The sequence below is a fragment of the Oreochromis aureus genome, linkage group 20 (assembly GCF_013358895.1).
Source record: "Oreochromis aureus strain Israel breed Guangdong linkage group 20, ZZ_aureus, whole genome shotgun sequence".
Lineage (NCBI taxonomy): Eukaryota > Metazoa > Chordata > Actinopteri > Cichliformes > Cichlidae > Oreochromis > Oreochromis aureus.
This window is the reverse complement of record NC_052961.1, coordinates 18,193,171-18,205,930: the sequence shown is the minus strand read 5'-3', so window position 1 is coordinate 18,205,930 and position 12,760 is coordinate 18,193,171. Positions and strand designations below refer to the sequence as shown.

Below are 12,760 nucleotides of genomic sequence, written 5' to 3'. Positions count from 1 at the left end.
ATTTATTTATTTCTTCGTTGGTAGCATAGGTATGATGAAATATGTTTGAAAAAATGAAAAAAGAACCGAGCCACTGTGGCTTGCCTGCAGCCATGTGAGCATGAAAGAGGGGAAAAGAAGACCGAGAGCGCAGGAATGGATGCGGGAGGGTGAGCAAAGTGAGAGGCAGCAGAGGGAGGATGACAGAGAAGGGAGTAGGGTGAGAGGAGAGGAGAGAAGGTGCAGCGAGGAGTGGGGGGACTGTGACGCACACCGATCGACTCTGCTCGCAGCTGATTGGCCGCGCTGCCTGCCAGTCAGAGGAGCTGGGTCTCGGGCGCTGCTTGAAGAGCAGATTATGAAGCGGAGCGCAACCAGCGGCAGTCTCCTCTTATTGTCTCAATGGCTGCACACGCATTCCTCCTCTGCTCCCTCGCCTTGCTGTCCGCTCTCAGCCGGCCTGGGCTCTCGTTCCACGACGAAGAAGCACAGCCAGGACTTACCTATGACGAAGTGCCTGAGATCTTGGACAGGAGGTAAATCCATCTCTGTGAACAGAGGAGGGGTGTTGGGGAGGGGGAGGGGTACACGGAGACGCATGCAGGGATGCTGAGATGCTGATGTGTTCTCTTAGGGTCGTTTTTATTGCCCCTCTCTTTCTCCTTTGCAACGCTTTTAAACATTTCACCTTGGGTATGCCTCAAATTATGGATTCGGGCAGTGTTGGTGTGCCAGAAAGAGCTGAGGTGCGAGGCTTTGTTTGTCTCAGTGTTGGGGACTGCATCAGACGCTGCTCATCGATCACGGATGGGGCTGTTGTCTCTGTACAGTAGTGCTGGTCTGGCAAGAGGAAGCTAAATAAGGTTGGGGCAGTGGGCCTGCAGGAGAGGTACAGAGAGCAAGGAGAGGAGAAAGAAGAGAAGACAAGGAAGCAGGAAGGAAAGGTAAACAAGGATGGGACAGGGTGGAGAGGATGCATCAGGGATGGTCTGTTGGGGTCTGTTTACTGATGCAGTCATTGAGAGAGGAGGGGGAGAGAGAGAGGAAGAGTGGAGAGGAGAATTTTAGCCGGCTATGTCTGCATAATGCACATGCAGTCCTGCAGGTCAAATCTGGATAAAATATTCAGGGCTCAAATGTAAAGGCATTCACAACAGTGTGACAGGGACAGCACCGAGCAAGCAGCCAGGGCTTTTGGTAGCGCCAATTCCTGCCTGCTTACAGAGACATCACAGCAAAGACCTATAATACTGTGCCAAATCCATGTAAGGCTCTTGAAACTATGCCATGCATGATGGTTCACACAATCCTCTATAGCACAAATGCTTCAGAGCCATAATATACCACAGTTTCTCATTCAGTACTCTTTAATCATAGTTCAAATGATTTCCCTTGTTATTGCACTTTGAGTGTGGTAATACACAGTGGATGGGTGGGAGATTATTACTGCGATGCTTTCATTTATTGCACGAACTATCTTATCTGTACACATGTTTGCAAGTCCGGGGCACAAATAACTTGGATTTAGAGCCGAATATAAGAATTCTCGCGGGATTTCTTTCATTCCAGCTCAATTTGGGGTCGTAAAACCCAGACAGATACCCTCTGACAGAGAAAGGCTGCGCAAATATCTCCAGGGGTTTGTGAGCCTATTGCCTGGATCAAACTTTGTATGTAACTCTGCAACGTAACAGCTCTGGTCCCCAGACACAGCCTCGGTCTCAGCGCTGACACACTCCGAAATGCTGTTATATAAAAGCAGCCTTGTAGTGGAGCATAACATTGGAAACGTAGAAGGAAAGGTACAGTGAGATAGAAGCTGCTACTTTTGATTGACTAGGTGTTGCAGGAAAGTAATGAGAAGAAAAAAGGCAGCAAACTAGACATTGTGAGTGAAGTGATGTCTGCTACTGTAGCAGATGCAATATGGAAGTGGGCAAAGTTTAATAGCCTAGAGCTTCGCAGCATTATAAAGCTCTTTGCTTAGCCATAGACATATTAGTATAAATCATAATCTATAGCTAAATATCTAAACTTTTAAGGATGTTATAATTAAATACATTTTAAATAATATTCAAAATTGTCCAGTAAACTTTTGGCAATTTAAATATATATATTTACATTTAAACTATAAATTTCTAGTAGGATTCAAATTAAGTTGTAATTTTGGAAATCACCTCTCTTGTTGTGCAGCTTTGGGCACAGACTGAGAGAGAGCAGGAGGTTCTGTAACTGTAGTTTAAAGTTCTTATGAAGTGTGTAAAATGTTTCTGTTTGGACCTTTTTATGCTGCAAGACTAAGAAGTCTTGGAGACCTCTTCACTACATGCTCCTCTGATGTTGCGAATATAACAACATCAGAAGAGCATGTTTTAATCAAACTTAATTCAGTTCAGTTATCCATAGAATCCAGTTTTAAATTAGTAACGTCCCAATACATTTCTCAAACAGTTATACAAGTTACTTGGCCGTAACACAGTATCTTGAGTCTGTGACATCACACTTATACTTGCATTTTATCACTCCCACTGTACAGCGAAAAATAGCCTCCGAGTGTTTATAATTCCCAGTGGTGTCTACAATAGCACAAGATGTCTTGCATGCCTTTCCATATTAAGGTAAATTTATTCTCAAGTTACAAAAACCTGTCAATATAAATTGTTTTATATAAAACGGTGTTTTTGCAAAGAACAGATAGCAAGTATACAATATACAACTCATCAAAGCTACAAGTTGCACCCACTCTCCCACGCATGCTTGCTTCAGTCTGTTTATCAGTCATGTAGCTGTAAACTGTAAAAAGTGTGTCCATCACGTTCTGTAGTCAGCATGTGCTGAAATGTATTTTGGCTCTTTGACCTGACTTTAACATAGAGATTAGAGGTCAAAGTGCTAGATTTCCAGTAGATGACTGCTGAGTGATCCTATTTGGAGAAAGATTAAAGGGTTAAAAAGACCAGCAGCTAATTTTAGAATAATTCAGGAATTATTTAAAATCATAAATATGTTTACTGTGTTTACCAGGGAAAAAGACTCAGAACCCAAACAAAATGAAAAAAAAAATCAAGTCAAAAGTGAATAATCATGTGTTCTAGTCCCTGTTTGAATGCATTCATAACGTTTCAGCACTGCTGCCCTAACCCTTAACCCTTTGATCTCAAAGGAGTAGGAAGATTTGCACAACTCTAGCACACAACCAGAGCTACACAGAAATGGCAGCCAGACTCCAAGCAGTATTTTAGTCCAACTCTTAAATCTTAATCTGCACTAATAAATCTATTAATAGGCCAGCACCTGCACAGTCTGGGATTAAGACATGTTTTCCTGCCTTGCCAGGGATAATAATTTATTGTCTGATTAAATACTTTTAAACAATTGAATGTAGAGTATGTTTTACATGCCTAAAAAATATTATGGCTTTGACGTTAATGTTACCCAGCAATAGAAGTTCTTCCTGTACATTGTGAAATACTACCATATCTGGGTTTGAAGTTTCATGTAGGCATAATACAAGGAAATATGAGCAGTAAGAACACATCACAACTGAGCAACAATGACAGTGATTGTAGGCTGAGAGATCTAAAACTAGTGGATAAATATATATATATTAAAGAAATGTTACCACTCATCATTTTGTTACATTTTGAATAAAAAAATTCAAAATTTTCCAGTAAACTTTTGGCAATTTAAATATATATATTTACAAATATACTATAAATTTCTAGTAGGATTCAAATTAAGTTGTAATTTTGGAAATATATTAAATATATATTAAAGAAATGTTACCACTCATCATTTTGTTACATTTTGAATAAAAAAATTCAGTTTAAAAATGGCGAGATGAATTAACCACAGTATTTAAAGTAAAACTCATTGTACAAAGGCTGTCGAATGTAAAGAGTTGGATGGACTGATCGTGGTTTACAGAGCATCACAGTGCAGCACTCAGCGCTCTGTGTTAGCAGAAGCTAATGGGACTTGTTTACAAGTTTGGGGATCAGGCACCACACCTTTTCTCTGCTCAGCAGCTCACAGCAGAAGCCCAGACGAGCCGAGATAATCAGCTATCTGCACACTTGAGTCCAGTAAACATGTAGCGATTGAGATCCCACGTGTAGGATTGATATATTGAAAAACCAGATGCTGAAAACGCTAAAAGTGCTGAGAATATCTGTAATTATAAGATTGTCATCATGTATTGAGGCTATCTTCGTACTGTTAAAGTGGACACGAGTAATGTGGGAGCATGTTTGAACATTTGCGTGAGGGTTTTTTTTCATTTTGTTATATGTGAGGGGACTGAGGTGACCCAAGGAGTGGCTCTGGCTTGGCTTTGATTATATAAAGGGTTTGTTCAGCACTCAGGCACCGTGTGACGGGCTGAGCCAATGATGGGGCTGCAGAAGTCCAGGTCTGCTGATATCGTGAAACTGGCACAGGAAAAATCGGCTGGGCTTTAGTTAGCACTTGCACACTTGCGCAGCCTCCTCTGGCACCTATCAGCCAGCTGAGGCCCGGGAAGATGTGCAGGAAGAAGTCCTCATTTGCTTGTGGTTGATTTAGTTCATCTGAGTATTAACCGGTGACTGTCGCTGAAATGTTTGCATTAACTCGTAATGAATATCAGATAGAAAATATAAATCAGATATTAAATGCTTTTTTTTTTTTAAGTGTTTTTGTACCTATAATATCATATATGTCCCCAATATTAGTGCAGGCAGTCAGTGAGCAGCAGCCAAGTGTCTACCACGCTAGTGAGGTTTCAGTTGCAACTGCCTGCTGCCAAATGTAGTGCTTTTGGCAGCTGTTTTATACAGTCATGCTTACCCAGCATTCACCTAGGGATATATAAATATTTGGATTTACCATATACATAAACCCTGTTATTGTTTTTCATACAATAGTTTAGGGAGCCAGTACATGGGAGCAGGTTCTTTGGAATGTATACACAAGAGTACAGACACATATTGCAGGAAGACTTGGACTTGATGTAAAAGTTGGCACACGTGGGCTATAAATGAGGCTGAAGAACTGGCATACAGAGACTGACACTAGAGCGCGAACTCATTCCAATTCAGCAGAAATCATCATGCCGATGCCGCTGAACTCATGATTATTTCAAATTATTCCTGCAAATGCTCACCTGATAACTGCAGCAATGTAGCAAGAAAGCTGAAACGTCAACAATGTTGTTGCTGTGCACAGAAAGCATTAGTCTCTATCCACATATTTGATTCCACAAGCTTATTGCAGAATTTCATGTTTTGTTTTTTAATAATTTTTTATCCATACACCCGAAATTATAAAGTTGTTTCATGGAAAAAAAACCATAACCTGTTGTATAAGTAACAATGAGAAGGCCATAAATCTCTAATAATGATTTGATATATTTTTATATGAAAATGAAAGGAGATATTTATTTCACACAAATTTTACTGCCATGTTTTGAATTGAATTGGATTGTCATGGCCAAAGTTCAAATCGTTTGGACCTCTGTACAGTAAGTCACGATTTCAGAGGTCAGGTCTGATGCATTACTTGTCTCCTGTTCTGAACGCTGCAGCCTCTGACATCATTCCTTAATCTCTTCATCTTGTTCTGGGCCTACGTCTCTCATAATTTGGGCCCCAGTGGACCTGGCCTGTACTTACCACTAATCCTAATCCATCTGACACTTAACTACACCATATTGCCCAGGTGGAAACGGCACCATACGGGCAAATAACTGCTCCAGTCTCCTGGCACTGATATGTCTGGCAGCTTACTCCCAGACTGTAACCGTCTGATTCCTATTCATTTGTTAGCTGTCTGCTTACCTGCACAGTATCCCACCTTCACCTTGGCCTCCTAATTAAAATTGTGTGAAAAAAATCTGTATTTCTTAACTCCAAAATAAGTAAATAATAAGAAATAAACTGTAAGAAAAGAAATTCCCCTTTTTATCACAGGATTTAATGGAGGTTGGTCGAAGATCTTTTAACTACAGGAGTTGTTCCACTTTTGTCTGGACTTTTAAAGAAACATAATTGTGAGCAGTCCTTGACAGCAGATGTTTCAGTTGGCTTTTGTGTGTTTAAACTTAGTATAAATATTCAGGTCATCCTCATTCTGTCTTTTAAGAAGAAATTTGCAGCGTTAGTATTCAGCTAAATAACACAGATAATATCATTGACAGAAGTTCCCTCCACGCATTGTTTTTGTTGTACTGCAGTTCATAAAATGACTTGAAATGCTGCCGAACAAAGCTGAGAAACTGACTAAAGTAATAGGGGATGACCCAAAAGACAGATGTTAATTGTAATACCCACTCCAACAGATCTTGGGATTTAACTTTTATAAGCCCATTATAACTAGCTATTGTGTAGAGCTTAGGAAGCCAACCCAAATAATGGATCAGGGCAGGTCACGATCAGGCTTCTAGCTGGACCACTGTAATAAACAAAAGTAGCCAGCGCCACTTCGTAAGCCAATTGTTGTATCACGTCTTTGATTAGACAGTTAAAAGGATCAGGATGAGCTTGAAGAAGTCAGGCTGTGTGGAGTTTAGATAGACCAAGAGCAGCAGGGCAAGGACAAAGGTGTGGAAAAATCTGTTCCCAGTACACAATGTAGGTCAGTCCCAAATCAAAGACACATTTTTAGAAAAAGCCAAACACCAGACAAACAACTATACAGTGAGGAAATGTGTAGTTGTGCTCTGTGCACTCCCATATGGAAAGAGTCTCTTAAATATGGCACATATACATGTATAAACAGATTAAAGAAGCATAATTACCAGTTTGGAAATTGTTTAGCCTGTTTAAAGACTATTTTAGAAGTCTGTCCAAAAAGATATTGTTATTCATTAGGCAAAAAACAAACTGAACTCATGTTTTTATACCCAAATTTGAGCCGGCACACTTAACTTTCCAGAGAAGTTTGGAATTACTCAAGCATAAAATGCAACAACTAAAACAAAATTTTATGTTCAGGGATGCAAGTAAATAACTGTATAAAGTGTGTTTAACTATTTTTTCAGCTTTTATTTGTATAACAGTAAATTTAAAAATTCTTTGATAACAATAATAATTAGATTTTAGCATTAAAAACATTACTTTAGTTAATAAGCTTTCACATACTGGTGAATCAACTATTACAGAGACATAAAACATGATTTTGTTAGTTACCATTAATGTTACCTTAGAGCAGCATGAACCTTGCATTTGGTGGTATTTTGGTCTAAATGCTATGCTAAAACATAAAACATGTCATTTAGATATATAAAACAGCTTGTTTTGTTCTATGTTGTATTTCATGGAACATTTAGTTGTATGTAGAGTACATTAAAATACACATTTTTTTGCATAATACTCAGTTTTATGTAAACAGACCTTTTTTTTATTGTTGTTGTGTGTTTGCTGTACTTGTAGAAAATGGATTTTTACAGCTGTTACACATTAAGGCATTATTAACGAAAGAAAACTCTTAAAAATGATCCTTTGTGTTGCAGTTGCAAGACCTCATTGTGTGTTCTGTCTTTCCCACAGCAAAGAGAACCCCAAACAAGCAACAAGAGTCACATCAAGTAAGTAACAAATCTGGTGTGACACAAGGCCTGATTCAATCAAACCTGCCATGGTAATTTTGACACTGATGTGTTGGATAGACGTGACAAATGCATTTCTTTCCTAACACTGGAGACATTCAGCGTTATAAAGCGTGGAGTTCATATGATCCGTGCACCTCGGCGGGAAGACGTGCTGCTGTTTTTAGGCTCTCTGACACAAAGGTGGAAAATTGATGAAAACATTCTTTTCAATTACATAATTTCAAAACGTATGTTTCTGGATCGAGATAAACAGTATTTGTAAACACTTAGTACCGTAACTGTGAAATAAACTGCCGATGAGTCAGTGTGATGACGCAAAACAGCTGGAAATAGATATGAGCCTGAGCAATGAGGTACACACAAAGCCTCTTTGTGACTGTGTGTGCGTTTAATATCGTGCGACCTTCTATGATTGTGTTGCAATCTGTAACGCAGTATTGCAATCAGCCTTTTTTGTGTACCAACATCTTCGGCGATGCGGTAACGTGTGTACGTGTTTTCAGGTCAAGATGGTGAGTACGGCTTAGAAAGTGAAGAGGTTTATTTGACGCCCGAAGATGAAAACCCACTCAGGAGAATACTGCAGGTACAGTCTCTCTGTTCTAGCCGGGCTCTCTCCACCGTCAGCCATTCGCTCACACATACAAATACACACCGAAACACACACTAGGATGCTCGCAAACAAAACAGAGCATGCTCACTCAGCCATACTGCATGACCTTGAATGTGGGAATATTGTAGTCTCATATTCACCAGAGGTAAAACATCTTTGCCACCCACACACAGGACTACTGCCACTGAAAATTCTGCAATAAACATGCTGTATAAGCTGTTGCATCCAGTTGTATCAGTTAATACTGGTTAACTGATACTTTTATATAGATTTTATATCATTAACTGTTATAGTTTTGAAATGTTTTGGAAAATTACCACACATATCCAGTTATTTAAGAGTAACATCACAATGTGACTACTTCTTTATATATATGTTGTAAATTAGTGCTGGCTTCAGTCAAACAGCCTCCAGTGACATGTAGCCTTTGAGCACAGAGATTAAAAAGCCAGACAGAGAGGCAATTACTATTTTCACAACCAATGCAGCGGAACAGCTGCCACACAAATATCTGCAAATTCGGAAAGATCCTGTTTTCCACGCACAGCTCCTTCCTCATTTGGCATTCAAGTGGCGGTTGGACCACTGAACTTTACACACGAGTGAAATTATAATCATGATGACAAGCTTGACAGAAAGGTGATTTTCAAATTGCCCTTTTGAAATCAAATATCACTGCATGCATAAAAAGGAGGCATGGTAGCTTGTGCACTAAGTCAAGCTTGCTTGGTGTGGAAATAAATCAAGAGCTGGTTGGCGATTGTATGCACGTATCATGCTGACATATGCTGTGGAAGAGCAACGGTGACAGAAACGGCTGCACAGATCGAGGAATAGGATAACTTGGATTTATGGTCTCTAAAGCTGTGTCCCTGTTAAGCAGCTGGATCCACCAGGGTCTGCTTTTATGGAGGGAAAAAAAGCAAAACTTTATATCGTTTAATTTAGATGATTTTACAATGAATAAGTGGATTACTCTCTGAAATTGAAATGAATTACTCTATGATATATTGCCCAAAATGTCAATTTGTTTGGGTCATGTTATATAATCTAATCACATATTACATAATCTTTTATTTTTTTTATTGGCTTCAGCAAGAACAAATATAAATTCTTTTGATTTCTAGATTAACTTATTTATTGTCACATTTTGATCAGCAGTACGTCAGGGCATACAGCCACTTCCAGCCTTTGAAACGGGGAAAAGCACATATAGAAAAGCGTAGAAGGAAGAAGCCGGGAATGCAAAAGCGCAGCTACTTGTGCTTTTTCTGCAGATTTACTGTCATTTTTTAAATTGATCCTGTGCTTAATGACTTTCTTCATATGTTGGCAGCCTTTTAACTGGCACCATCCTGGGATGTCTCACAGTAAGAGGAAGCTGCTCCAGTCTCTGATGGGGCCTTATGGCCCGCTGAGTGTGTCTTACAACGGGAAGACTTGCATTCTGTTTAAGGCAAAGCGACTCGCAATCCGCTACAGGAACCACACCTTCATTGATCTAACTGAAAGGGTCTTTAACCCAAACTCACCTGTGGACACTAAAGGCTCCATCTGCACCAAAGAGAAAGCTACGTAAGTCACTGAGGACCCCTTACTGCGCAGTTGCTTTAACATTATACATGATACATTATATTTCACAACCTTGCTATCAAACAAGGCAGTAGAAATACGTTGATCTAAAAAAATGCACTGACAGTTCCTCTGGGTTTCTGTGTTAAATGTTTACGTTTCTTTTGGTCTTTTCCTGCCAAAGGCTTTCTTTAAAGTTTGGTGATGTGGAAGACTTGCGAGGTCTTGTAATAAGGTAAAAACACACTGACTAACTTCTTACATTTTATTTATCACATTGAACATTATTGTTGTATTAGAACGTACAGTTTACAGAGTAAGTGGTCATGTGTGGACTGTACATCTAACAAACTGAACTGTGTCCTCCACCAGACTACAGATGTCCAATACTTTTTATGAGGCAGCTGGTCAAAACTGGTTCACACTAGACAGCGTCCACATCCACTACAACTGGACCCAAGAGGCTACATTCAATGCCAGCGAGGTCTACGCTCCTGCCACTTCATCCTACCATTGCCAGCACGTCAGCAGCCTGCACAAATATGACACCCTGCTAGTGCCCAGCTCCCACACTGACACATCTGCTAATTGGCACATCACGTTCACTGATTTCCAGGTATACTGTCGCACAAAGGGCACAGCCTTTGTTGTGTAACTCTTCTAATAATGTCTGCACATTTGCTATTATATCATTGTCTGTCCCGGTCTCTATATGTGTGCATGTATCTGTGTTTGCCAGCTTTTTGCCTTCGTGCTACGCCTGTTTGGCCATAGGTCAGTCAGTCTGTCCTTTTCCTGCCTGTTTGGCAGACTGTCAGTCTGTTTCCACTCTGTCTGTTTAGCCATCTGCTTAGGCTGTCTCAACCTGTCCATCTGCCCAGTTTCTCTATGCTTGGTAAGCCCAGTAAGAGCCAGTTGTCCTCTTTAGTTCGGCCTAATCTCATCTTTCTGGCTTCTCTTTGCTCTTCCAGATCCAGGCCTTCAATGTTCAGTCAGACAAGTTTGCATCGGCCAGTGACTGTGCTACTTTCCTGACACCAGCCATCCTCATGGGCTTGGTGACATCTTTGATTCTGCTCCTCGTCTTAGCCTATGCCCTGCATATGGTGGTACACCTCAAGCACATCGACCGCTACGAGGAGCACAAAGCCACAGTCTACTTCCCCCGTAGTCCAGAGGCAGAGTTGCCAGACAAAAACAGTCTGTGAAGGAAAGCGAAGAGCCAGAAGATGGCGGGGGAGAGAGGGAGAGAAAGCTGAGAAGCAAGGCTGAGGGGAGCACAAGGGACTACAAGATTGAAAAAGTATCCTCCACTGAATATTTGTTTAACAAAATGACAACTTTGCCTGTTCATATGAAAACCTTCTAAGTCTTAACTGCTTTAAGTAAATGTAGACCGTGGTGGGATACTTTTTCTTCTTTCCTCATCGATCTGCATCTTGGCGTCCATATTTTGAACGAAGCGTTTGGATGTTCAAGCCTCTCCCAGAGATGGCTCATGACCCTGATGTCAAAGGTCAAGGTCTGTCCCGGGGCCCTGAAGGGCAACAGTGTATACAGTTCTTTACCCCAGTCAGCCATTAAACACCTTATCAACCTAGCAGCTGTAGCTAATACAGCTAACATCAGATGTATAAATGTATGTACTACATGGCCGACAAGCTTTTATGACAAAACTTTGTCTGACATTGCTGTAGGAAATTCTTCAAAGAGCCAGTTTTATAGCAGAGATAGCCGTATTAGCTACATGCTGAAAAGTCTACTTTGGCTAGTGCAGTGTTTCCTAATAATGAGGATTACAGAGAGGCTGGCTTAAGTTGCAGCTTAAAATAATCAGATATGGCATGAAGTAGAAGGAGCTTGAAAAGCTTTGGACTGGTAAGCAAAGGGAAATTTCAGGAACCACTGGTCTAGCATCGGAGTGACTGGAGTGAATGTGCCAACACTACTGGCCCTTCAGAGCCTCTGGCATCTCTCACCCTGCCCCTGAACAAGACTGCTGCTTGGGACTTAACTGTGAAATGGCCTTTAAACAGACCAGCAAGATAAGGGGGTTTCTACTAACTAGCACAACATTGGTTAGTTGCGAAAGCACTAACCAGGAACTCAAAGACTCTACAAGGAACTATGCTGCACAAGACGGCCCGTCTTAGGGCTTGGCAGGAACGCGGGTCTTGGGATGAAACGACTCTCGTTGTTTGACCAGGTGAGGCCACGGGTCCTCCATCTGCACCACTGGATTTGACTGCCAAAGTGAAGCTACAAAGGAGTTGCCATAAATTATGGTGAGAGACAGAATAAGACAATGTGAAAATAAAAGCTAACCATTACAGCTATGTACAAAACAAAAAAGAGACACACAACATGTACAAAAGTGTCACTTCGCGGAGGTCTTTTTTTTATATACATTGTAATCATGAAATACTATTAGGTACAGGATGACTATGCTAATCCTCATAAGCAAAAGGATATACAAAGCTGTAGATACTTTAAGATCTCTATACGATCATAGCTGTTTACTATCTTCAAATACTGCACAAGTAATAAGCATAGGTGCAAGTAAGACATTGTGCTACAAGGATTGGTGAAAGTATCAATGCATTTGATTTTTACGACAAAGGATTAACATATTGCATTGTTTGTCTATTTGTTTTACGCTGGGCTCGAGGATATAAGGTCCAGTTTCATTAAACTGTAAATTACAGTGCAAATTCCTACCATAGAAGGACAATGCTATGGAATGCCGTCCATCCATCAGGACTCATAGATGCCATTATAATGCCAGATGCCACACTAGCAGCAGTAACAGCATCAGTAAGTCATTACTTCTGATAAAAACACTCAGCATGACAGTAAATAGATATCTTAACATTCAATATGGCAGTTCTGTCAATCTGTAGCAGTGTGAAATGTGTTCTTTGGTCATAAATGTATCCTACAAACTATGAAAAGATTGGAGGCAGTTTGTCTAAGCACAGACTGATGTAGATTGAACAATAAAAGATATT

General features: G+C 40.4%; 1 protein-coding gene across 1 annotated transcript; it reads left to right on the top strand.

The window, feature by feature from the left end:
* On the top strand, positions 1-12,760 carry atp6ap1lb (ATPase H+ transporting accessory protein 1 like b). The gene is made up of 7 exons (XM_031753298.2): positions 1-515; positions 7,506-7,543; positions 8,071-8,153; positions 9,517-9,755; positions 9,937-9,987; positions 10,125-10,368; positions 10,724-12,760. The coding sequence occupies exons 1-7, from the start codon at positions 382-384 to the stop codon at positions 10,958-10,960; spliced, it is 1,026 nt and encodes a 341-aa protein (XP_031609158.1). The 5' UTR covers positions 1-381; the 3' UTR covers positions 10,961-12,760.

What these genes read in the sequence shown, in the direction of transcription:
- atp6ap1lb (XM_031753298.2), top strand. Translation starts at nt 382, where the DNA reads ATGGCTGCACACGCATTCCTCCTCTGCTCCCTCGCCTTGCTGTCCGCT. An exon ending in TTGCGAGGTCTTGTAATAAG is followed by an intron (nt 9,988 to 10,124) that starts GTAAAAACACAC and finishes GTCCTCCACCAG; the next exon opens with ACTACAGATGTCCAATACTT. An exon ending in TCACGTTCACTGATTTCCAG is followed by an intron (nt 10,369 to 10,723) that starts GTATACTGTCGC and finishes TTGCTCTTCCAG; the next exon opens with ATCCAGGCCTTCAATGTTCA.